The sequence below is a fragment of the Ruditapes philippinarum genome, unplaced genomic scaffold, assembly GCF_026571515.1.
Source record: "Ruditapes philippinarum isolate M1 unplaced genomic scaffold, ASM2657151v2 ctg810_1_1_1_1, whole genome shotgun sequence".
NCBI lineage: Eukaryota > Metazoa > Mollusca > Bivalvia > Venerida > Veneridae > Ruditapes > Ruditapes philippinarum.
The window spans coordinates 115,538-142,462 of NW_026858765.1; the positions used below are offsets into that span (position 1 = coordinate 115,538).

General features: G+C 34.8%; 1 protein-coding gene across 1 annotated transcript; it reads right to left on the reverse strand.

The window, feature by feature from the left end:
* Window positions 1–194: 194 nt before the first annotated feature.
* LOC132754192 (F-box DNA helicase 1-like) lies at window positions 195–26,857 on the reverse strand. Its single transcript, XM_060744787.1, has 19 exons — window positions 25,535–26,857; window positions 25,182–25,309; window positions 24,636–24,759; window positions 23,696–23,889; window positions 22,439–22,561; window positions 21,793–21,890; window positions 21,245–21,323; window positions 20,860–20,949; window positions 19,451–19,670; window positions 18,659–18,824; window positions 13,820–13,956; window positions 13,469–13,568; window positions 12,763–12,887; window positions 9,292–9,367; window positions 6,586–6,774; window positions 5,110–5,328; window positions 4,141–4,250; window positions 1,921–2,046; window positions 195–374 (listed from the first exon to the last, which is right to left on the reverse strand). The coding sequence occupies exons 1-19, from the start codon at window positions 26,624–26,626 to the stop codon at window positions 195–197; spliced, it is 3,576 nt and encodes a 1,191-aa protein (XP_060600770.1). The 5' UTR covers window positions 26,627–26,857.
* Window positions 26,858–26,925: the final 68 nt, after the last annotated feature.

Consider the following 26,925-nt stretch of genomic DNA (forward strand, 5'->3'; position numbering starts at 1 on the left):
ATTTCTGTAGATCATAGTAGACTTTAACCTTAGATCATGTCAAATACTTCCACCTTAGATCATGTCACGAATAATTTTTTTAGAAGATCTTTATTTTTCAAAGGCTTAGAATCAGGTTTACAATAATATCTGCAGAATTCATGTACCAACTTTAACCTTTAAATCATGGTCCAAGAAAATTCTTAGGAGTTATGTTACACTATCAGTCGGTGCATCAAAATTTTTTTATAGGCTGGTTCCACAGAAGCATTTTCTTTCTTTTTTTCTTCAATTAGTTTTTTACTTGTCAATCCAAGAAGAGAGGCAAAACTGTGGAAATCTTCTGTTAAAAAGGCTGGGCTATACAATCCACCTGCTTTCTGTTGACTATCACCCTGTCAAAGAAAAAAACATTGATACTTTTATATGATCTTTTTTTTTTAGTTTTCTTTAATAAAACAGCACATTTTGATTGTATCAGCCTCCAAATTCATGCTAATTTTCATGAAAAATTTCAAAATGTATTAAAAAATAAAATACCGTCCAAATGAACAAAGAAAGTAATTAACACATTGCAAACAGCACTTAAAATCTACGAAAATTACCAAAAAGTCAGAATATGCAAAAGTACCCCTTACTGCATTAGTCATGCAGTAGAAATATGGTGATGAATACTGCAAAATCAGTTATAAACGGCATATTAATTAAATTGTGAATATTTTTACTTAAATAAAATCTTAGAACAAATTACGTCAAGGTTAAGTTTCATTTTGCTACTCAGTCAGTTCATATTTTGAAATTCTCAGAAATGATAAATGGTTTAATCCCTATTGAAAGATGGACAAGTCCATTTATGATATTTAGGGTGGTAAGGGTTAATGTATTTTATGATTCTTCTTATTCAAAATGAGATGTCCATGTCTGTTGTCAAACCAAAGTGAAGGTACATGTAGATACATGTATGTATTCTTATATAAGATATTATTTATTATAGATACAGGCAAAAAGTATCAAACTACCTGTTTATTAAGTACATATGTGATTGACAAAACCTCTTTATGAATACAAATTAGAATTTGAGTATTATACGCACAATATCCCAAAAATATGTTCAAATACTGCTTAACGATAAAGTGCACTTCTTCAAAAAAATATATGATTCACCAAAGTATTTGGCTACTTACTATATAAGTACTGGTAATAATCATGGGATTGTTGTTTTTGACACATTTTCCAATCTAAATCAATTCATATCGGACTGAGTACAAACTACTAATGTTTTTCTTCAGTTTTGTATAACATAGGAAGATTTACCTTTTAAATGCTGTTTCATTACTGAATCTATTTTCATTTTTCTTTTGTCATTTAATCAACACTTACTGCAAATATACTAGTAGTTTGTCTCATTTTTACAACCATTAAATGAAATATAATAATCTATGTCTGGCCGTCATCCCTTTTACAATATTCAAAAATTACTTATTTACTATGATGACCATTCTCTAACCCGCAGCATGTGGGGAGCAACTGTTGGTTTAAACATATTTTTCTCGTCACATGAGAACATATTTATATACATGACTTTTATAATGAATACAAAAAACAGGATTAGACTGGAAGCAATCTAATGCTTAATGAAGTCTTAGTATAAAGTATTAGTACAAGATAAGGTGAAAAATTTGTCGTTCCTTGACCAAGAAAGCTGTTGTGTTTCATCTAACATCGAGCAACTATTTTTACCCTGCCGACCAGTACAGACCAAGATCAGTCCCGTGCAGTCTGATCATCATGTGCACTGTTCCCTAATTAAGTCTGTACTTATTTAAAATTTCTCTAAACAAGAAAAATAGTTTAGTCCAGAATGAGAGCTGGACAAGTCCATTTTCAATATTTAGCCTGCTATAGGTAAAACAGACTTATTCATAATCTACCTATACTCACCAAAACGATTGTTTTCTTCTCCAACGTTAAACAATATGGCGTGAACTCAGCATCAGTCTTACTGCATCTGAATGCCTTACCAGAGTCCTTCAGGTCCTTACTATATACAGGAAACTGAAAATCTTCCTGTAAATATCAAATAAACATACTATGATACAAAACAAGAGCTATCAGTGATCACATGTGTGGCCTCATGATATCCTATTGCCTGTTGCAGTTTCTGTGCAGCAGGAGACACAAAAATCATTAACGAGGCAAAATGCAGTTTCTGTTCAATAGCCATAACTTTAGCTAAAAAATCAATCCTGAAAAGTTTCATTGAAATAGCATCAGTGTTATCACAGGAGGAGTACTGACAAAATTTAAAATAAAAATCATTAAAGGGCCATAACTCTGACAAAAATCAATGAACCAAAAAATGCCAACAATATGCACAACTAGACTTTTATGTCGCCATTTTTCTGTAGAGGTGACACATAAAAGCCTTAGTAAGACATAAGTATGCCCATTTCTTTTTTTAAATAAGGATATATAAAAAATTCTGTTATTCTGCTATGAAGAATTTAAAGTGTTGCTAAGAGACAGACCATTAGTCATCTTAACAAAGTACAATCCATCCTATGTTACTTGTTTGTTCAAGTTTTCATTGCTTTTAAGTAAACAGGAAAGAAACAAAACTGGTAATTCTCCTGCAAAGTGTGTGTAACAAGAGTTGAAAAATAAGAAACAAATAAACTTGTTGAAAATACATGTATTTTTATTTCAAATCAACATTGCATTGTGTTGTTAAGTTTTATCAGCTGTAAATTTACACCCGCATTTTATTCTTCAAAACAAAATAGATGTGGAATAAAATACAATGTTTGCTCAAGTATACAATATACATTCATTTACTTTGATAATGAAGCATTAATGCACATTTTTTGTGGGGGGGGGGGGGGGGGCAATGTTTTAATAAGTTCCAGGGACTTCTGCAGATGATAAATGCACGAAAAAAGTGCATCATCATTATTCTTGCATAAAGTTATCAATCTAATTCGGAACTTCAATGTTTCATTAAAAAGAAACCATTGCTTGCACCATGCTTTCTACATGCTAGTGTGATGTCAATTGAAAGTTATGTTTTGATAATAAAACTACCAGGGCCATCATTGCATTAAACTGTTTTTACATTGGGCCCTGAGTCAGGCATATCAAAAAATGTGCAACAACTGCCTCTTGTTGTCATGTTTCACTTCCTGTTCATGCAAGTTTTCATGTTCAATAATGTTTATCTTTGTGCGTAGTTATATATCTTATTGCAATAATATGTTGTAATGTATGTTCATGTTTGTTTCAACTCTTACCCTGCACACAGCAGCCGATTCTACCCATGCAAGCAGACAGGAAAATTCTACCCATGCAAGCAGACAGGCAGATTCTACCCATGCAAGCAGATGGGCAGATTCTACCCATGCAAGCAGACAGGCAGATTCTACCCATGCAAGCAGACAGGCGGATTCTAATCATGCAAGCAGACAGGCAGATTCTACCCATGCAAGCAGACAGGCAGATTCTACCAATGCAAGCAGATGGGCAGATTCTACCCATGCAAGCAGACGGGCAGATTTTAATCATGCAAGCAGACAGGCAGATTCTACCCATGCAAGCAGACGGGCAGATTCTAACCATGCAAGCAGACGGGCAGATTCTACCCATGCAAGCAGACAGGCAGACTCTACCCATGCAAGCAGACAAGCAGATTCTACCCATGCAAGCAGACAGGAAGATTCTACTCATGCAAGCAGACAGGCAGATTCTACCCATGCAAGCAGACGGGCAGATTCTACCTATGCAAGCAGACGGGCAGATTCTACCCATGCAAGCAGACAGGCAGATTCTACCCATGCAAGCAGATGGGCAGATTCTACCCATGCAAGCAGACAGGAAGATTCTACTCATGCTAGCAGACGGGCAGATTCTACCCATGCAAGCAGACGGGCAGATTTTACCCATGCAAGCAGACTGGCAGATTCTAATCATGCAAGCAGACGGGCATATTCTAATCATGCAAGCAGACTGGCAGATTCTACCTATGCAAGCAGATATGCAGATTCTACCCATGCAAGCAGATGGTCAGATTCTTATCATGCAAGCAGACGGGCAGATTCTAATTATTCAAGCAGAAATGATCAAGGTCAGACAGCACATCCATGATGAACTATTTATTAAAGTACATACCCCAGCTCTTTTGATGACAGACAGAAGAGTTGGTGACATCTGTAGAGCATTTTTTGCCCTTGTTACAGCCACATACAATAAGTTTTCTTCGTCATCCTTTTTGTCTGCGTCTGTAACATAAACATCCACACAATAATTTCATCTCTTTTACAGAGTTATCTTTCTAAATGCATTTCAGATTTATGTCCTTTTTGACAATGACTACTACTGTTTATTAAAAAAAAAAGTTTTTCTTTTCATAGCCTATTTCCTGTTTACATCTGTTAACATAACATTCATGTAAAACATGATTTTCTTTAAAGTTGACAAAGTTATCTTCTTATAGTAAGATGGCTTTCAGGAGTATCTGCCCCTTAAAAACAAATTTCAAATTTGGTAGTGAACAAGTAATTCAAGTTTAAAGTTGTGGTTCTTGTATGTTGCATTTCCTTTCACTGTGGTTGACCATTGATGAAGTTTTATTGGATTACTCTGTAATAAGTCCAGATAGAGTTATGGTTCTTGTGCACTGCACTTCCTCCCATTGTGCTTGACCATTGTATGAAGTTGTATTTAATTCCAGCTGGTGGCTTTCAAGTTATGGTCTGGACAAGAAAAAAGCAATGAAAAAGTAACAAATTACTCTGGATAGAGTTATGGTTCTTGTGCACTGCACCTTTGACCATTATATGAAGTTGTTTTGAATTCTAACAAGTAGTTTTCAAGTTACGCTCCAGACAAGGAAAAGTAACAAAGGGCAATAACTCTGTAATTAGTCAAGATGGAGTTATGGTTCTTGTGCACTGCACTTCCTCTTAATGTCCTTGGCCATTGTATGAAGTTGTTTTGAATTCCAACCATTAGCCATGGACATGGAAAATGTAGCGGACTGGACCAACTGACCGATCAACCTGACAGAGTGACTCCTATATACCCCCCCCCCAAACTTCGTTTCGCGGGTATAAATATTGTTTAAAGAGTCAGATTTACCATTATTTGATGCTCTAGCATTCATCCCCATCCCCATGATAGCTCTATCCATGTCTCTACCCAAAATGTCCTCCAACACATCCTCATCATCTTCCAGCATGTCTGCTGGAACCCCTGCCACCATTATTCCTCGGCTGGGGTCCATAAGAAAGTCATCTGTCACACGGACAGAGCTGAACTCTAGTCCTTTAGATTTGTGGGCCGTACTGAACACAAAATCTATCAAATATTAACATTAAATAATAACAAGAGCTTCAGTAAGACAGTGTGCTCCACTCTTCTAAGTGTTTGATAGTAAAACAAGAGCCTGGATAATGTAGAATTTTCCAGATAGTTCAAAAAGGGCCATAATACAATCAAATTCCATTTTAGAGTCTGTAACAATGACATCTTATTAAACAAATTATCAAAAAATGTGTTTTGTTTCTAAACATTATTTTAAGTAGTTCTGGAGATACAAACGTGCATGCAAAAACTCAACCAAAGTGTGAAGGTGATGCTGAAGCCAGGTTGAGTACAATAGCTCTCCCTATTCTTTGAATAGTCAGGCTAAAAGTAATTTAAGTCATCTTTAGGTGTTAAGTTTATTTGTATAAATTTTCAGCTAGATTCTGATGGAAGCTTTAAAATTAGAAACAGTCATATGACAGAGTCATGACCTTTTGTTATTGTGAAAAATACATATATAAGACGGTTTATCATTGCTTTTTGATAAAGTTGAAAAATATTCAACTTACCAATTATATAAACATAAGACCTTGACCTTGAACCCAGTGACCCCAAACTTAAAGAACCACCGGAGGTTATTTGAAACATACCCGAAACTCACCATTACCCGTGTCACAAGAAGAATACATAGACATGAACCAGTAAGTATTTAAGGGTTTAATATGGGAAAACATTTTTCTGTTAATGACATTATTTGTAAAATGTTTTTTTCTAGTAAAGGGTGTAACAATGCATATTTTTCTTTTCCTTCCAATGGCAAATGAAAGCATTTTTTTCCTGTTAAGTGCAAATACATTATACAGCTGAATTTGCAACATGGCAAAACCTTACAATCTGAACAAGTGCTTTACAAGTTTAAAAACATTTTTCTGATAAGGGTATAATTTATTTTCTTCTGATTATGGTGTGGTGGTGTTGGTAGTTCAGCGTAAGGATCACGGCTGTAAGCCATATTACAGTTCAGCCACTGCATCGTTCCTGGGCAGACTGTCAAACAGTTTACCAGTACTAGCTACTTCACTGTCTCAAGGAACTGATTACTTATGCACATGCCAGAGCAGAGGTAAAGTGCAAATGACTATAGACAGGATTTTATGACCAATCACAACAATTGTTACATGAACTGTCCGGAATCGAACCCTGGTTGCCCAATTCAGCAAACGGAATGGTACAGATCATGGTGTTATTAAAAAAAATACACATTTGGCAATGGGGTAGGGGTATAGGAGGATGTATAAAAAGTTTTACCTGCTCGTCTTTCATCGGAGACACATTTGCTCTCTATCATACGGATATGTGACGGCAGGTTGTGATGGTACGTCTTCACAATCTTAATCTTGCCAAGGAGTTCATTGTCCATAGACTTAGTAGCAAAATTGTCGAGATCTTGAAATTTTCTAAACATTTTGATCAGAGGGTTCTGAATATCATAACCTTCTACAAATAATAAAAGTATATGTACTGATCACTGGAATGAACATAGAATATTTTTTTATTTTATTTAATTCTATACTTGACAGGAAATGATGGGAATAATAATAAGACAATATGAAAGACAACTATGTCCCTTGCACCAGAAGACATAAATGTTGACCTTTTAACCTTTGACTGACCTTGACCTTTCAGGTAAAACCTGGCTGTTGTGCTATGCACACAATAAGGACATGGTTTCACAGTGTTGAATATTTGGTCCAAAGTAATCTAAAATCTTCTTTTTTGCAAAAAAGTTATAGACCAACATATAGCTTTTGACCTGTCAGAAAATTATTTGGATGGTCAATGCCAAATTTGTATCTCTCCATATTTGCCAAGGGATAAATATATGACTGAATGTAAACAAGAGCTGTCTGTAAGACAGTGCACTCAACTATTGATTGTCAGTAAGAAAAGGGGCATAACTCTTTAAAACAAGGGTGCCATAGTCACAAAATACGCCCGTTTACGAAAGCTTTAGATGGAGAAGGGGGCATTATGGATAAGTGTTATCTAGCATGCAAGTTTTTATTCTTGGCACTGTGTTGTTAAATGAACCTTAAAACAAATCAGTAGGGAAGATATGCACAGGATGTGTGACCTTGACCTTGGACGCAGGGACCTGAATTTTATGCACGGCACTCAGCCTCACAATGATGAACATTTGTGCCAAATTATATTGTAATCCCTCTATGCATGTAGAAGTTTTGCTCAAGACAAGCGTTTTTCTATGAGCTCTAACTGTGACCTTCACCTTTGACCTTAAGAGACTTGGTTCATGTGCAGGGCACTACGTCTCATGGTGGTGAACAATTCTATAAAGTAACATTAAAATTCCTCCATGCATGTAGAAAATATGGTCCGGACAACATCTGGATATTTAATCATCTCCAGTGACCTTGACCTTGCAAATATTAACCTAAACTAAATGTGTCACACCTGTAGTCATGATAGTTACCATTTGTGCTTCATCCATCAATAAATGATGACTAAATGGTCCCTATACACATCTTCAAATTTTTATCTGAACTTTGACCTCTATGTGTAACCTTGACTTTGGTCGCAGGGATCTGAATTTTGCGTGCGACACTCAGCCTCACAATGGTGAACATTTGTGCCAAGTTATATTGAAATCCCCCTATGAATGTAGAAGTTTCGCTTCGGACAAGCGTTTTTCAATGAGCTCTAAGTGTGACCTTGACCTTTGACCTTGAGACCTGGATCATGCATGGAGCAATACATATCATGGTGGTGAACATTTCCATAAAGTATAATAAAAATTCTTCCATACATGTAGGAGATATGCTCCAGACAAAATCTGGATATTTCACCTTCTTTAGTGACCTTGACCTTGCATATATTGACCTAAAGTACATGTGTCACAGCCGTAGTCATGATAATGACCATTTGTGTTACAATCCCTCAATAAATGATGATTAAATCGTCCCTATACACATCTTCATATTTTTATCTAAACTTTGACCTCTATGTGTGACCTTGACCTTGGCTGCAGGGACCTGAATTTTGTGCGAGACACTCCGCCTTACAATGGTGAACATTTGTGCCAAGTTATATTGAAATCCCCCTATGCATGTGGAAGTTTTGCTCCGGACAAGCGTTTTTCAATGAGCTCTAAGTGTGACCTTGACCTTTGACCTAGAGACCTAGTTCATGTGCGTGACATGGCTTCTTATAATGGTGAACATTTCTATGAAATTTCATTAAAATCCCTCCATGCGTGTAGGAGATATGCTCTGGACAAAATCTGGATATTTCATCATCTTTAGTGACCTTGACCTTGTATATATTGACCTAAATTATATGTATCACAGCCATAGTCTTGATAATGACCAGTTGTGTTACAATCCCCCAATAAATGATGACTAAATGGTCCATATACACATCTTCATAGTTTTATCTGAACTTTGACCTCTATGTGTGACCTTGACCTTAGCCGCAAGGACCTGAATTTTGAGCGTGACACTCCGCCTCACAATGGTGAACATTTGTGCCAAGTAATATTGAAATCCCTCTATACATGTGGAAGTTCTGCTCCAGACAAGCATTTTTCAATGACCTCTAAGTGTGACCTTGACCTTTGACCTAGAGACCTGGTTCATGTGCGCGACACTGCTCCTCATAGTGGTGAACATTTCTATGAAGTTTCATTAAAATCCCTCCATACATGTAGGAGATATGCTCCGGACAAAATTGGACGCCGCCCGCCCATACGCCCGCCCGCCAGGGGCGTTCCCATAATACGTCCCGTTTTTCAAACGGGCGTATAAAAAGTAACTCGTATATAAGCCCATCAAATTAGATAATCATAGTGTACAAGTGTGTTTAGTTTCAACCCATTTCCTTCAGCAGTTTTGGAGATAACAACTTGCACACAAAAACAAAACCTATAACCAAAATGTGATGTTGACACCTGGGTGAATACAATAGCTAACATATATATATACATGTACTATATAATACCTTTATGCCTTTCATTTTCTGACAGTGTTAAAGCATACATTTCCATCAGCATTTTAAACCCGAAATTTTGTGTGCCCTGGAAAAAAATGGAGATTATTCATTTAGCATATTATACCCCGGTCACATATTCACGGAATACGCCCACGGAAGAGCCACGGATTAATTCCGGCATCGTCCGTAGCTACCCATACTGGTCAGTAGCTCTCCGTATTGTAACCGTAATCAATCGTAGTAGTCCTTGTATATCCGTAGCGATCCTTGACAATTTTTGAACATGCACAAAAATTTGCTACGGAAAAATCAACCGTAGCATATCCCTACTAGTCCGTATTAATCCGTACTGATACGTACTGGTCCGTACCAAAACCGTAATACTCCGTACTGATTCGTAGTCCACCAACTTGTCAAGGATTTCCACGGTTTGGTACGGAGAACTACGTATTTGTACTGTTACCCTACGTATAAGCCACGGTTTTGATACGGATTAATACGGCATTGTTACGGAAAGCCACGATCGTAATACGTTGTACTACGGAGAGGCAAGGATAAGCACGGTCTTATACGGTTTATTGCGTTGCAACACGAAACGGTACGGAATGGTACGGCCCACCACTGATTAGTACGAATGAATTAAGTATTATGTACTTTTTCAAAGGTATAAATACTACATTCTTGTTAAAAATAGACATATATATTTGCAGGAACATTTAATAAATGGTAATTGCCATTTACTGGCTGCAACTTTATATTGAAATGGCTCAGAATGCGGAGGCACTGGTCGATCTTCTTGATGACATGCAAAGAAGTAAATTCATATTAATATCCTACTACAATTCATAAGAAATAGAATAACATTTAATGTTACATATTTTACAAACATTAGATCGTGAAATTGGAGTAAATATGCACATAAAACGAAGTGTCTCATAAGCCTTGGACACTGGCCCTTGATGATAATAAGATTAATTAACAAGCTTTTTACATATTTTTAAAACATAAACATCACGATAATTAATGTAATTGTAAGATGAACAGCAAATCTTAAAATTTAAAGAGAAGCAGTATTGATCAACATTTTTCATTAATGATTACTAGTCCATATCTAAGACAGACGAGATGGTGGACTAGAGATGGGCTTTTACGAAGACCGCTTCATATTTAGTATGAGGCTCTCATGGCCGAACTTGTTGAGGATCCGGCGTCCTACAAGAAATTCACTTTAATTGGACCTGATGTGTCTCGGGGTTCGGACGCGATTAGGCTGAATCCTCTCCGCCAAAATCATTGAACGCTGCAATTCGTTTTCTAGGTGTTCTTTTCTTTTGAGGCATTTTGAAAGTGAGCAAGCAAGAGGTTGTGGACGGATGTATTAGGTCCGTATAGATACGTGGCAATTCGTTCTTCTCCGTATCAATACGTTCTTCTCCGTATCAGACCGTACTTATTCGTACTAACCCGTGCTTATACCGTAGCAGACCGTAGTGTATCCCTAGTGCGTCCGTCCTGATTCGTGTCGCTCCGTATCAAACCGTGTCGGTCCGTAACAATCTGTGTCTCTCCGGGGGCTTTTGGTGGTAAATCCGTCGGACTCCGTACTCATACCGTTGTGTGTCCGTACTGGAACCGTAGCGGACTACACATTTCCGTAGTAATCCGTGAACGATTAGACCGTAGCTCTTCCGTGGCATTATCCGTGAATATGTGACCGGGGCATTAGTTTATTCAAAACATTTGGAAAACTCTTCTATCAATGTTAATCCTCTTTTGATGTTTGGTTCTGCATGTGTTATTTCAAAAGAGGAATTTTTTTTCCTTGTAGAAAATGTTGTGTCTGCCCCTTAAACCATTTAAATGCTGATGCTAATTATTACAGAAAATCTTGGCCTCCTGATCTGACTTGGTTCTTTTGGCTGATTTTTTAAGGTTTGATATCCTTATTTGTTTAAACTAATAATGAAAATTTAATCCTTAACCTGCTGCAACTTGAAGTGATTAGCCTTTGCCACCAGTATAGAGCCAAGCATCCTTGCAGTCTGACCAGGCCCTATATCATTTTTATCATTTATCATTTTAATCATTTTTATATCACTTTTTATAAGGATATAAACCTATTTGTTATAAAATATTTCTATAGAATTTATATATGATAGAATTAAATTGTTTCCATAATCTTATGGCTGATTCCAAGAAGAGTTGAAACGTACAATGTCCCTGTTACTTAACATATGGCCCTATATAAATGGCTTTTTGCACACCAGCATATAACCCGAGCTATTAGTCAAAGGTTATATTGCAAACTTTTATATACAACCATAAAAACCAATCAAGAAGCTTTATAATTAATTTATAATAATATAGCAAACTTTCTTCTTTTTTCATGGATTTACTTCATAAAAATTGACAGTTACCATGTCGTTACCTTAGTACAGTAACAGGATAAGTCCTTCAAACTTTAATAGTAGTTAGTTAGTTATTGCAGTAAAATGACAATGTAAATATAGTATACTAAAGCATTATGATTATCCAATGAAATTATTCCACACATGCAGTATTATAAAGCTTTATATGTGCGCACAATATGTCTTCCTGGTCACATGCTTTAATGCATGTGACTTTTAAATATAAGCTCCCAATCCCAACTTATTTCATAACCTGTTAGGAAAAATAAATTCTTGTTTATTACAACAAAATCATCTCATTGTCACCACAATTTTCAACCAATTACTTGCCTGAATATATCAAATCTATATATATAAACATGGTAATGAAAATTTACAACCGAAGACATTAAACCTTTCCATTCCTATACACAAAAAAGAAAAACATAAATATACATGCTTATATAATACTGTAGAACACGTCAAAATTTCATGTGTGATGTAATTTTTTTTTATCAAAAAGTGAATTTTCCTTTATACAAATATTTCATGAATTGGCATTATTTTCACATTTGAGCTGTGTCACGACAAAACCAACATAGTGGGTTTGCGACAAGCATGGATCCAGACCAGCCTTTGCATCCGCGCAGTCTGATCAGGATCCATGCTGGTCGCTTACAAACACTATTACAAGTAGAGAAACTGATAGCGAACAGCATGGATCCTGATCAGACTGTGCGGATGCGCAGGTTGGTCTGGATCCATGCTGGTCGTAAACGCATTACGTTGGTTTTGTCGTGACGCGGCTCATTTAAAGCTGTAAGTGTTGCAATATGAAATGAGATGCATGTATTTGCAAGTTTGGGATGACATATTTATTCAAGATAACTGTGAATTTAGTTTTTATAAGCGAACAGCATGGTGTTTGTAAACGAACAGCATGGATCCTGATCAGACTACGTGGATGCGCAGGCTGGTCTGGATCTATGCTGGTTGCAAACCCATTATGTTGGTTTTGTCGTGACGCGGCTCATTTTTAAGGACCGTCCCTACCTTTAAATTCTTTTCAATATAAAAAATATATGAGTCATACCCCAACAAAGGCTACTTTGCACTGCTGATCTGAATAGCAACATTTCTTCACTGCCTCACTGAATACTGTAAAGTTACATCTACTAATGATAGCAAGCTGTCCAACTTTCTCTCCATTCACACAACCTGTTGATGAACAATATGACATCAGATTAATTTTCTATATATATAAATAGTTCCTGATCTTTTACAATATTTACCTCCCTTCCTCTCCATTAAGATATAGCTCTGTGCCCCATGTTTTTCATTGAGTGACACGATATCACATGACATATGAGAAGAACAAGAAAGTCTTAGCTTAGAAACTTGACAGACTCCTTACAAATATATTCCTACATGTAAATCACCATTCTAGACTAACTACATGTAATAGCACTGGTGAAATACCTAAATATTTATTCACTATTATATCTAAACCCACAAGAAAAATACTTGCTACAAATGATAGCTTTTCAATTCCTATTGGTAAAACTATTCAACATTTTTCAAAGTCGAAAAAAAAAAATTATATTAAAAATTATATACATAACGTTATGTTCTAAAATAAAATTTACTTTTATTAGGTTTATAACTGAAGTCAGTACACATTTGAACTAAATCAAAATGCATTCTTTTTTTACAAAAAAAAAAAAAATCAAAATGAAATACAGGTAAAGAATGTCAATGGAAAGTTCTTGAAAAATTTCATAATTAATATGATAACATACTCTTTTTGCCACTCCCAACTAAAGTCTTCTTCTTTTCTTTCTTAAGTACTTCTAGACAGGACATGGCCACCTGTGCAATCTCTGGCCCAAATCTGAAAGACTAAAATGAAACAAGAATTGTTGGTACCATATGACAATATGCAAAATTTGATGTCTACGATTTCAAAAAGTTTTTTTTTCTTTTATAAAATAAAATGAAATACAAATGTATATTCAGTCATGGTACTTACATTTACAAAATAAATTAAAGTAAACAAATATTGAAACTATTGAGGAAACAAAGTCATCACGGGCAAGTTCTACAACTTATACTATACACTAAAATAAAAAAAAAACTTTAAAAATTTGAACCTGTGTGAGATAGAAAATGGTGTCGGCATTAATCCGGTTCATAGCATTAACGGCACCGCGGAATGAGTAGATCTGCTGGTGCGGGTCTCCAACCAGGATCTTGCCCTGTCTCTGACGCAGTAAAATATCTGTTATAGCTGAAATAAACAAGAACCGGTTGAACCGGGTGATGCTCCCCGAGAAGGTTCTGGACACAGGAAAGTATAAAAACAAGAGGGCCATGATGGCCCTAGATCGCTCACCTGAATTATCAAACTCATCCAAACAATTACCTAGACAAGCATTCTGACCAAGTCTCATGACAGGTGAGTCAAAAATGTGACCACTACAGTGTTAAGCAAGGATTATCCATATTTGAGCAGTGCGACCTAGTTTTTTTTACCCAGGTTGGACACATATTCAAACTTGACACCTAGAAATCATCAAAACAAAACTTTCAGACCAATTTCCAGGATACTTGGATCAAAACAGTAGCAACTAGAGTGTTAACAAGATTTTTTCTATTTTTAGCTCCGGTGACCTAGTTTCACATGCGATTTCGAACTCATCCAAGCAATTACCTAGACAAGCATTCTGACCAAGTTTGATGATAATGGAGTCGAAAATGTGACCACTAGAATGTTAACAAGGTTTTTCCATATTTGGGCGGTGTGACCTAGTTTTTCATCCAAGATGACCCATGTTCGATCTTGACTTAGAAATCATCAAAACAAACTTTCAGACCAATTAACAGAATATTTGGATCACAACAGTGAGCCACTAGAGTGTTAACAATATTTTTCTATTTTTAGCTCCTGTGACCTAGTTTTTTCATCCGAGATGTCCCATGTTCGATTTATTCCCAGCAATGACCTAGACAAGTTTCCTGACCAAGTTTGATGACAATTGAGTCAAAATTGTGACCACTAGAGTGTTAACAAGGTTTTTCTATTTTTAGCTCCTGTGACCTAGTTTTTCATCCGAGATGACCCATGTTCGAACTCATCCGAGTTATTACCTAGACAAGCATCTTGATCAAGTTTGATGATGATTGATGCAAAAATGTGACCGCTAAAGTGTTAACAAGGTTTTCTATTTTTAGCTCCGGTGACCTACTTTTTCATCCGAGATGACCCATGTTCGAACTCATCCAAGCTATCAACTAGATAAGCATCCTGACCAAGTTTGATGATGATTGATGCAAAAATGTGACCGCTAGAGTGTTAACAAGGTTTTTCTATTTATAGCTCCGGTGACCTAGTTTTTCATCCGAGATGACCCATATTCAACTCTCATCCGAGCTATTATCTAAACAAGCATCCTGACAAAGTTTGATGATGATTGGGTCAAAAATGTGACCACTAGAGTGGTCACAAGGTTTTTTCTATTTTTAGCTCCTGTGACCTAGTTTTTCATCAGAGATGACCCATGTTCGAACTCATCCAAGCAATTGAGTAGACAAGCATTCTGACCAAGTTTGATGATGATTGGTTCAAAAATGTGACCACTAGAGTGTTCACAAGGTTTTTCTATTTATAGCTCCTGTGACCTACTTTTTCATCCGAGATGACCCATGTTCAAACTCATCCGAGCTATCACCTAGACAAACATCCTGACCAAGTTTGATGAAGATTGGGTCAAAAATGTGACCTCTAGAGTGTTCACAAGGTTTTTCTATTTTTAGCTCTTGTGACCTAGTTTTTTCATCTGAGATGACCCATGTTCGAACTCATCCGAGCTTTCAACTAGATAAGCATCCTGACCAAGTTTGATGATGATTGAGGCAAAAATGCGACCGCTAGAGTGTTCACAAGCAATTGTGGACGGCCGGACGGACGACGGACGACGGACATTCATCGATCCTAAAAGCTCACCCTGAGCAAGCTCAGGTGAGCTAAAAATGAACAAAGGGCAAAGACTCCAAAGTTAGGCAAAGCGGAGTTATATTTTTTTGCACTGCACTTCTATTCAATGAGATCTATCTATCTATAAAGTTTCCTGATGATATCAGAGTTATGTCCCGGGTAAAAGTCAAAGTGTAAAAATGAACAAATGGCAATAACTCCAAAATTAGACCAGGCTTTGTTTAGGTTCTTTAAGCATTGCAGTTCTATCCAATTATATCTAGCTACCTACAAAGTTTCATGTTGATATCTCTAATAGTTTTAAAGTAATGTCCAGGACAAAAGTCAAAAAGTAAAAATAAACAAAGGGCAATTTCTTCAAAATAAGGCAAGGCAGAGTAATGATTCTTAAGCACTGCAATTCCACCCAATGAGACCTATCTATCTACAAAGTTTCATGTTGATATCTCTTATAATTTTAGAGTAATGTCCCAGACAAAGTTCAAAGTGTCAAAATGAACAAAGGGCAATAATTCCAAAAGTAGGCAAGACAGTGTTACAGTTCTTGTACACTGCAAATTTACTCAATGAGATCTATCTACCTACAGTTTCATGTTGATATCTCTTATATATTAAGAGTTATGTCCCGGACAAAGTTTAAAGTGTAAAAATAAACAAAGGGGGATAATTCAAAAATAAGGCAAGGCAGAGTTAAGGTTCTTGTTCACTGCACACCTACTCAATGAGATCTATCTACCTACAAAGTTTTATGTTGATACCTCTTATACTTTTAGAGTTATATCCCGGACAAAGTTCAAAGTGTAAAATAAACAAAGGGGGATAATTCAAAAATTAGACAAGGCAGAGTTACGGTTCTTGTGCACTGCACACCTACTCAATGAGATCTATCTACCTACAAAGTTTCATGTTGATGCCTCTTATACTTTTAGAGTTATGTCCCGGACATAGTTCAAAGTGTAAAATAATCAAAGGAGAATAATTCAAAAATTAGGCAAGGCAGAGTTACGGTTCTTGTGCACTGCACACCTTCTCAATGAGATCTATTTACCTCCAAAGTTTCATGTTGATACCTCTTATACTTTTAGAGTTATGCCCAGGACAAATTTCAAAGTGTAAAATAAACAAAGGGGGATAATTCAAAAATTAGGCAAGGCAGAGTTACGGTTCTTGTTCACTGCACACCTACTCAATGAGATCTATCTACCTACAAAGTTTCATGTTGATACCTCTTATACTTTTAGAGTTATGTCCCGGACAAAGTTCAAAGAGTAAAATAAACAAAGGGGGATAATTCACAAATTAGGCAAGGCAGAGTTACGGTTCTTGTGCACTGCACACTTACTCAATGAGATCTATCTACCTACAAAGTTTCATGTTGATACCTCTTATACATTTAGAGTTATGTCCCGGACAAATTTCAAAGTGTAAAATAAACAAAGGGGGGTAATTAAAAAATTAGGCAAGGCAGAGTTACGATTCTTGTGCACTGCACACCTACTCAATGAGATCTATCTACCTACAAAGTTTCATGTTGATACCTCTTATACTTTTAGAGTTATGTCCCAGACAAAGTTCAAAGTGTAAAATAAACAAAGGGGGATAATTCAAAAATAAGGCAAGGCAGAGTTACGGTTCTTGTGCACTGCACACCTACTCAATGAGATCTATCTACCTACAAAGTTTCATGTTGATACCTCTTGTTGTTTCAAAGTTATGTCCCGGACAAGAAAAGGGGACGGACGGACGGACGGACGGACGGACGTACCAAAATTTGATGTTTATGAGGCAAATGAGCTCATAAACACCACCTGGACCAACGTCCATAAGCAAAATAAGCTCATAAAAACAAAAAAAAACTCTTAATTTTAAATTTTATGAGTTTATGTTCTTTATTTAACTACGGAATGAAGCTCATAATAATCAAATGTTGGCTCGGACGGACGGAAAGACGGATGGACGGACGGACAAGGCGGCGACTATATGCTCCCCCGAAATTTTTTCGGGGAGCATAAAAAGGAGCAACATATGCAGTGTTAACACTTCTCTGTTTAAAATCTTAAGTTAAAAAGGGACATAACTCCTTATGCCCTTTATCTCTACAACTGAATCTTGTCATAATAAGTAAGTATTCAAATTTGATGTTGATTAAAGATGTTTGAATAATGGGCTATATTAAAATTTTTGCATGACAACAATGACGTTGACAAAATTGTCACAATGATCAAAATTGCTCAACTTTTTCTTTAAAGCAGACAAAAAAAATAATTCTATCTAATTAAGGTGAAGACTGTTATCAATTCAATTGTAGTTCTGTGCCAATAATAAGGCCTTTGATTAAAGTATTTCAAAGTGATATTCAATTCAATCCAAATGTTTATCACACATGTACATGAAGTCCATGTTGCAAGAATAGTAATCAATTCATTGCAACATCACATATGTTCTCAGATAAGATATTCATACACCTATAGCCTCACAAATGAATGTTTATAATGTACATTGCACACTAAATACAGAAAAATCATTATCCAAACAAGCTAACATTTCATAAAACAATTTGATTCAAACATAAAATGTATATACTGTAAGAATCTTATATCAATTGCAAGGTACAGATAGTGTATTTAGCTTATAACTGTTTATGGCAGTAATGAGGCTCTGTTGAGTTTCTGCTAGACAGTTGCCCCAGAGCTAGATATTCCCTTTTGTGACGACAGTCGACGTTTGATTCTTTGTTTTAAATATTTCGTATTAATCATATTTGGGAAAGAAATTTTCAAAATTAATATTTTCATGATTAAGCACTGTTTTTGTTATAATATCAACTTTAGAACAGCACCATTAGCAGGCAATAATATATAAAAGGCATGCTGGAATGATTTAAATCAAGTGACTTCGGGCATTAGTCATATTTTTTCTAGCACCGGCGTAAACAATAGTACATCCTGTCTGATATGCAAGAAATATCATTCACACTTGGATAAATTCAACAAACCTGGTGTGAGATCCTGGGCTTCATCTATTAGTAAACAGTCATACCCTTTCAGTACTGGTTGAGATAACTGGTACAGTTTCAAATAGCCGTCATGTGTCATACCAATTTTCTTATCATTCGGGTCTTGCATTTTCTGCCAAATGAACAAGGCATCCCTCACATATAACTGAAATAAAGAAAGAAAATAGACATGTTAAGAAACAAAACAATCTTTCACCCCTCATAAAGAGTTTTTTATTTAAATTTGATGTTAAAGGTTAATTACATTTCATAAGGTCAAGGTCAAATACAAGATATCAATATGAGCCACTCATAAAGAGTTATATTGTGTGTATATACTCTGGAGACATAAAAAAACAACATTGTCCTGTATGTCATAAAGCTAAATTCATACTATTTACTTTATACATATTATTTGAAGTTTCTCTTTTTTTTTCATATAAATCACATATCAATTATAATAATAATATAATAATCTATGCCGTAAGTTCATAGTGTGCACTGTTTGCTATTCAGTCACTACATATCACCAAATTTTTCTCTAAAATGATGTATGCTTTTGTCCAGATTTTAAGATGGAAAAGAGCATTTGAAATATTTCAATTTTGCCGGGTTAAGAGTTAAAATATGCTTTTTACTTTTCCAAAGACTTATCTGTACAAACTGGTTTGACCCTATATTATCAGATTAGTCTTTTCTAATGGTATTTCAAAATAACTCATTTTACAAAACTGATCAAATTAACAATAATGAATTCAATTAATAGTAAATTAAGACTTTGAACATATTTACCCTTTTTGTAGGTAGATCTATGGTCTCCTTAAAACCTGTTTTCTCGTTAAATCGAGTATCTGGGACATGATGAATATCTATAGTAGCATCGTCCGATGCTAGGAAGTTTTCAATGGTTGTCATGGTGAATTTGGCCTGCAGAAACAGGTTCTCTCCCTTCCTGGCTTGTAGTGTTTGTGTTAGTGTATAAACTTTTAGCTGGAAAAGTTTGTGCCGATACCTATGTGAATAAACATTTGAATAATGTAGCTGGAAAAGTTTGTGCCGATACCTGTATCAATAAACATTTGAATAATGTAGCTGAAAAAGTTTGTGCCGATACCTGTATCAATAAACATTTGAATAATGTAGCTGGAAAAGTTTGTGCCGATACCTGTATCAATAAACATTTGATTAATGTAGCTGAAAAAGTTTGTGCCGATACCTGTATCAATAAACATTTGAATAATGTAGCTGGAAAAGTTTGTGCCGATATCTATGTGAATACAAATTTTTGAATGTGGCTAGAAATGTTTGTGCCAATATCTATGTGAATAAGCATTTGAATAACGTAGCTGGAAAAGTTTGTGCCGATACCTATGTGAATAAACATTTAAATAATGTAGTGCATCAGGTAATATAGCAAAGACAGCATGATGCCTTTCAACCTTGGATTTAGAAAATCTGATTTTACAGTCCTGATATCCCTAAATGGATCATTTCCCATGACAATTCAGGTAAATTTCCACTTTTGGTCTGTTTGGATTTTTTACCACATGTTTGGTCATATTTTGGCTGTCAATCCACATAACAAACTTTGCTTGAAAACTGACAAGTAATTGCCTCCACAAGTGACCAACTACTTATCCTGATTTCAAAATCAGCAGTGAGACCATTAGACTGAATTTACAAGATCAAATGTCACAGAGAAATTCTGCCTCACCTGTTTATGGAACCCAGGACCTGAGGATTACAAATTCATTGTTTTATTGCAGGAGAAAGACCTCAAGTGTCCCCACATTCATTATTTTCATACACATGTCAGCACCAAAGTAGAACTACAGACCTTAAGTAAACTTGATTTCTTACATTTCATATTATCCCTTGAGAGATTACAATTTATTTCATCAAAGGACATTAATGTCATAATGAAGTATGCAACAAACATTTGTACTTCCTTCGATATAACTTGACTATGTGAATAACTGATCTTACAAAATACATATATTGTACTTTCTCTTCCAGCAAAACATCTGAGAAGAAAAGGAGTTAAAAAGTTTAAAATTTCTTAAGAACAGATAATGCTTTGCAGGTGTTTCTATTTTGACCATAAGTTATAAGTTATAACCATGACTTTTATGGTTATGACAATAATCATATTAAAATTATTATCAAAGTGGATAAAAATAGAAATATTTCAAAGCACAAACCTTCTGCCAAAGCTCTGGAAAGCGAGAGAATGTCCAGTCCTGCATTCAACATTTCTAGGGAACTTTGTTTTTGCATATTCACAGACTGACCTAAAAGACACAAAGAAAACAAAATCTGTCAACTTTTAGCAATATCATAAAATTTTTAACTTGGTTTTAACATTTCTTATTTCAAGTTGCTGTTTTTTTGCTGTTTTTTTGTTGTTTTTTTTTTCAAAAAGAATTTTAAGATTTCACCCTTCTTTACCTTATTAATAGTAAACCTTTCGTGTGACCCATATGTGCCTGATCTCCATAGTAAATCTTTCGTGTGATCCATATAAGGCTGATCACCATAGAATACCTTTCATGTGATCCATATGAGGGTGATTTCAAAAAAACTTACTTGTTATAGACTACAAGAAGAAATTTTTTGTCAGGTCTAAGTTGTGTGTACCTCACTAAAGTTGTTGTTTTCCCTGTTCCTGAAATACAATATTTTCCCCCTTCTTAATTTCATATATTAATTGGTAACCTCAAAAGAAGCTAATGTCAGATTCCAGATAAATGATGTTTTATACAATTTAATTTTGTGCAATTTTTATCAACATTAATGGCATCTTATAGACAAAAAATTTGAAAATGGACAGTTCCAAAAATTGAAACTGAACAAGTTCATTTAACAAAAACAGCAGTTATTGGGTTTATTACTGATGCTAATTTCTTTAAATATTTCCCTTTTGCTGATTCATGGTATATGCATTGGAAACAGCTGACAATAACTTGAGTATTAAATTACAAAACTAAACACTTACCTTCTTACCTTTAAATAAAATACTGAATGAAATATTAGGACTGAAGTAAAACAAAATAAGCCATGCCTAGCTGAATTTGGAAAATAATAAAATCATTGATAAAAATATTATCACTTTATTAATCAATTAATTATTTAACCTGCAAATGCTACAATTTTGATGATTTCGTATTTGCCTGCAGGGTATTTTACAATTCGCAACTGCTCATGTGTAAGTCTGACACTGTCTGTTCCGGAGCTGAAAGTAAAATAATAGGCATCTTAAAACAACTTTCTGGCAAATTCTTTATTCTGTGATTTATAAACTTTTTTTGAATGCTTGTGGCCAAAAAGATATGCCCATGCCACTAGTACAGAACCTGGCTAGTGTACACATCTGTGTAGTCTTAGCATGTTCTACATGGATGACGGCTCAATGTTATCATTTTGAAATCAAAATCCCTCATATTATCACTTTTAAGTTCAACACAGGACAACTTCTGACTTAACTTCACAAACTGAGCATAGTAAGGGCAATATCATATTAACTATGTCAAGCTTTAATGGCAAGAGTTATTTCCCCTTTAACAACAAAAAATATGTTACAGAGAGAGTAATAGGTAAAATAAACAAATTCTTACGTTGATTTAAATTTTTTTCTTACTAATAGATTTATTATTTAACTAAAGGGCTGATTTAGGAATTCAGAGTCTGAGCACTCAAAAATGTCTGGTTTTCAGGTATACACAGAACTGCATTCAATATGCATGCATACACTCATCTACATTTAAACAAAAGAATTGTTACCTGTATTTAACCAAAGACTGTTGACCTCCCTTGCTCTCAGACATTATGGAATGAAGATCAGCGCAACTTGATGACGAGGCATTCTCAAACAAGTATATAGCATAGAATAATCTGTAATGCATTCTGAAAAATATGTTTAAGTATTTAGCCATACCTAAAATTTATTTAGTACTCTACAACCTTAACATTAAAATGCAGGTAAAACCCCATGTAAAGCAGAATTATTGTCTACAATTATGAAAAATGCAGCGGGCACTCAATTTTTGTTTTGATCTGATTTGGATTTGATAATTCTAATAATGATAAGAGGAAATTTTAAGGTAAATATAAATAGAATTTAGAGTATAAACAAGAAATAAAAAAATACTTTTATTTACATATATAATGGTCTGAGATCAATGAGTAGAACAGTGTACTTCATAAGATGGTCAAATCTACACAACAGACCGACTTACTGAATGTTGCTTAGGGGCTATTTCAGTCAAACAAAATAAAAACATATATTCCTAAGCATAACAACATGTTTTTAATTAAACATTGTTTACTTCCTTACCACAGTAAATTAGATAAGATAAGAATAGAACCCATACTTTTGTTTTTCTTTCATATTTTGATTTTGCTTTTAGATGTTTACTTAGTCAGCATGAAGTTTAAATTGCTGATTAAGTACAAACAAGTTATGAAATTGTCAAGATCATATCTAGTTTGAGAAATGGTTAGTAACAGAAGGATGGTCTGTTTATTTTGCTATGTGACATTGGTGATAATAGCATGTTAGTATCATAGGAAGCTGTTTAGTTAGTACTTAGTTTTAACATGATTTATAAAAGCACAATATTGCACTGAAAGCTTGTATTGGCCTATCTGTAAGTGCTTGATTATCTGTTTGTATCTCAGTGCACTAATAAGGGGCTTTATAAATCAATGCACTGCTTATAGGCAGGCTTTTCATTTTTATCTGAGGCCAACATGAACAGTCGATTTGGCCAATGGTCAAGGAAGATATTTCAATGTACAGGCTGAAAATACAACTGATTCTAACAGCATTTCAACCAATGATATAGATCACCAATCTATTAATAATGAAAACCCTGCATATACTTAATGAATCAATGCACTAATTCAGGATTTAGTAAAACAATGCACTAATAAGAGGATTAATTTCCAATCATATAATGTTTAAGAAATAAAGCTTAATCAAACAAATTTTCTGGACTATTTTCTTCAATATCTAACAGTAACTCAAAAAATACAAACCCATTCCAGACATCACAGGGTTTTGCCAATTTAAAAGCAAACAAGAACGTTGCAATGCAATACAGGCATTCAATGATTTCCTTGGACGTACACTGAGACGAACTGACGGAAAGACATTGTATAATCTCTTGTATATCATACACATTGTGAGCCACCAGAACTAGTATGGTTATCACAGACCATGGATTTGGTTCCTGAAGTAAATTGTAAATTCTATTTATATACATTTCTTAGTATGTGACTTGTCATATATAAAATATAATAATATCCAATACTAACAGTAGGTAGAATAAAAATATTTATCCTATTTCTAAAACATATTAATGTACCTTATTCTTTTTGACAGTGTTTTTTTTTTCTATTTTGAGACAGGGCCACTATATGTCTAATACACTAATTGATTCCTAATGAAAGAAATGACCTATTTCTCCATAAATGGAGTCAAAAATTATCTAGTTACTTTACAAATTTCTTTGCTGCATCTTATTTGCTTTTTCCCACATTTATCTAACTTTATTATCTTTTTTTACTCATAAAGGTACAAGACACACTCTGGAGCATCAACTTTCATGTACTTGGAATTTTGGAACTCTTCATTAATAGGCAGGATAGCCCAATTCATAGAGAACAGATTCCCAAGGTCCTGCATTTGAGTCCAGGTCAGGCTTCACATTTTCTCACCCAGTGACAATTACAGAAATTCCCTATTTCTTGACCAGTTCCCCAAACAAAAAAACTGTGCATGACTTTTTTGTCTGAACATGCATGATACAATAATCATATACCACAAGTTAAAAACATAATGTCATAAACATCAGTGAAATAATGTTAAGAAAGTGTGTAGAGACTGGAATCTTGTTTTTTGTTGAAATACAATAACATAATAAATTGTTACTTGTAAGTCTGCAAAAAAAGTAAGGAGGAATAAGAAATAATTTACTTCATGAGATTTGCAGTCCTGCAATCTTTCATCTATGAGATCTTTGGCCCAACAGTACTTCTTATGCTTCTGAAGGCACTGTAACATATTCCCAGCTGTGATTGGCTTAAAAGTTTTCATATACCTGGAATACATACAGTGTAGCATATGGCAAAGAGTGATTTTCACCTGTCTTAAACATTTGCATGTTATCTTCTATGGTTGCATTTCAATAGCAGAAAACTTTTCATAGCTAATTTTGTCATAAACTGTATCTTGCTGACGGTCCACCTAACAAGTTATTACAGATTTCTCTGCATGTCAACAACAACTATTTTTTGTAATCCCTGATTACTGATTGTGCAGTGAGACACTAATCACTTCCATTTTCTCAATGTCAGAGTTCAAGGACCTAACTAGCAACAATTGGATTACAAATCTGATGATCTCTATTTGCTAAATTGAGCTAAGCCAGATGGCTATTCTTGAAACTAATACATATTGAATATTATAACTAACATAAAATGGTATCCAGTTAACTGTGTACCTTAAGGGTTAAAATGTTACCTGATTAAAGACAACAAATACATAGGAGGATGCTTCATCTCATGCTTATTCATTGTACTCTGAATAAATTCTTTGCTGGCTTCATCTTCAGACTTCAATTTATGATACAACTTCTTCCATGGTACAAACTATGAATATACAAGCAGAAAATATTTGATCTTGTTAAAATGGGTTCAACCTTATAACATCAGAATTATAAGTTGAATATCAAATCCTTATAACTGAGAATCACATAACTAACAGAATTGTATACAAAATAATGAATAATTAACTTGCAAACATTTACAATCATTTAAAAAAAACTGTAAATTATACATAAAAAACATATACAGAATTATAATAAAAAAAAATACCTTTTTATCTGAAATAATATCATTCCATTGCAGACACACCCTGTTACTGTTCAAGCACAAGTCTAGTAAGGGTAGTTGACAAAAAATATTTTCAAGAACTTCAGGAGGAAGTCTCTCAAAGTAATTTATCTTTTCTTCTTTAGGATATGATCCTGTCCCAAGAAGTCCATATGTATCAGACTCAGTTTTCTTTCTTTTGCTTTCAGAAATACTATTCTTACTGTCTACAGAAGAACTATCATCCATATCTGAATCAAATGCAGTGTTAATGTCAAAACTATCACTTTCAAAATATTTCGCACCTTCACTTTTAGATGCATTTAAAAATGGAGAGCTGACTGGTTTAGATTTCTTGCCTTTAGTTTTAAGCTTTGGATCAAAGTCTTTAGCTGCTTGAAACAACTGTTTGATCACAGGATTTTCAGACATGTTTGATTTCTGGCTACTAAACTCCTGTGATGAGCAGGGACTGTCATCACTGATATATATGCATGACATGCTATCTTTTGGTGAGAGTTTCTTAATTGGCGAGTACATCACAGTCCTTGAAGGAGATTCTTGACCATTAACTAATGTTTCTTCTTTAATTTTTTTTGAAGGCTGGTGTGAACATGATGGTGCTGATGGAGTGCTAGAAGACACAAAACTTCTTAAACTGCCTTGATTTGGTATTTGTTTGATTTTTCCTTTCTTTTCAGACTGAGATCTTTGAAGAAACATATCTAAATTGTTCTTTGGCTTGACTACAGACTGAACATTTTTTTTATGATTTATATCATACATTTTTGATGCAGACACAAAACCTTGGGAGGAATTAACAGTAACAGTATTGAATTGCATTATTTCTTTTTTGTTACTATTGGATTTATCATTTGTAAGGTCTTCTTCATGAAAACTTTCAAATTTACGTTTTCTGTTTCGAACTACAGGGTGCAATCCTCTACTCACATCTATGTTGGCTCCCTTTTGGGAAACCAAATGGGGACTGGACAAGGGTAATGCTCCCTTGTCCGTATTAACATGATCCAAGCAGGCTTCTGAATCCATGTGTAATCTTTTGCGTTTGGATGTCTGTGATCTCTCTAAACTCATATCATCTAACACACTAATGGTACTCTTTTATCTGCTCTTTACGTTAGGCTTGGGCTTATCACCATCGACATTTTCATCAGTTTCCGCGAGGTACGAAGTTCCACTCTGTTCTTCCTTCATTAAAGAATAAGAATGTGTATTCTTACAAAATTGAGAGATGTTGCGTTGAGCTTTCTCTCTGTATTATTAAGGATTATATAGTAATGTTTACTTTATTGATTTATTTTAACAAAAATCCGACTTTCAGTTTCATTTTAATTTTCAAAACAATCGCTTCTATCATATAAAATTATGTAATG

Coding starts and splice junctions, on each gene's coding strand:
- LOC132754192 (XM_060744787.1), bottom strand. CDS start 26,626: ATGAGTTTAGAGAGATCACAGACATCCAAACGCAAAAGATTACACATG. Junction 9,368..12,762: donor GCAAAGTAGCCTTTGTTGGG/GTATGACTCATA, acceptor ATTTTTTTCCAG/GGCACACAAAATTTCGGGTT. Junction 5,329..6,585: donor CTCCGATGAAAGACGAGCAG/GTAAAACTTTTT, acceptor AATATTTGATAG/ATTTTGTGTTCAGTACGGCC.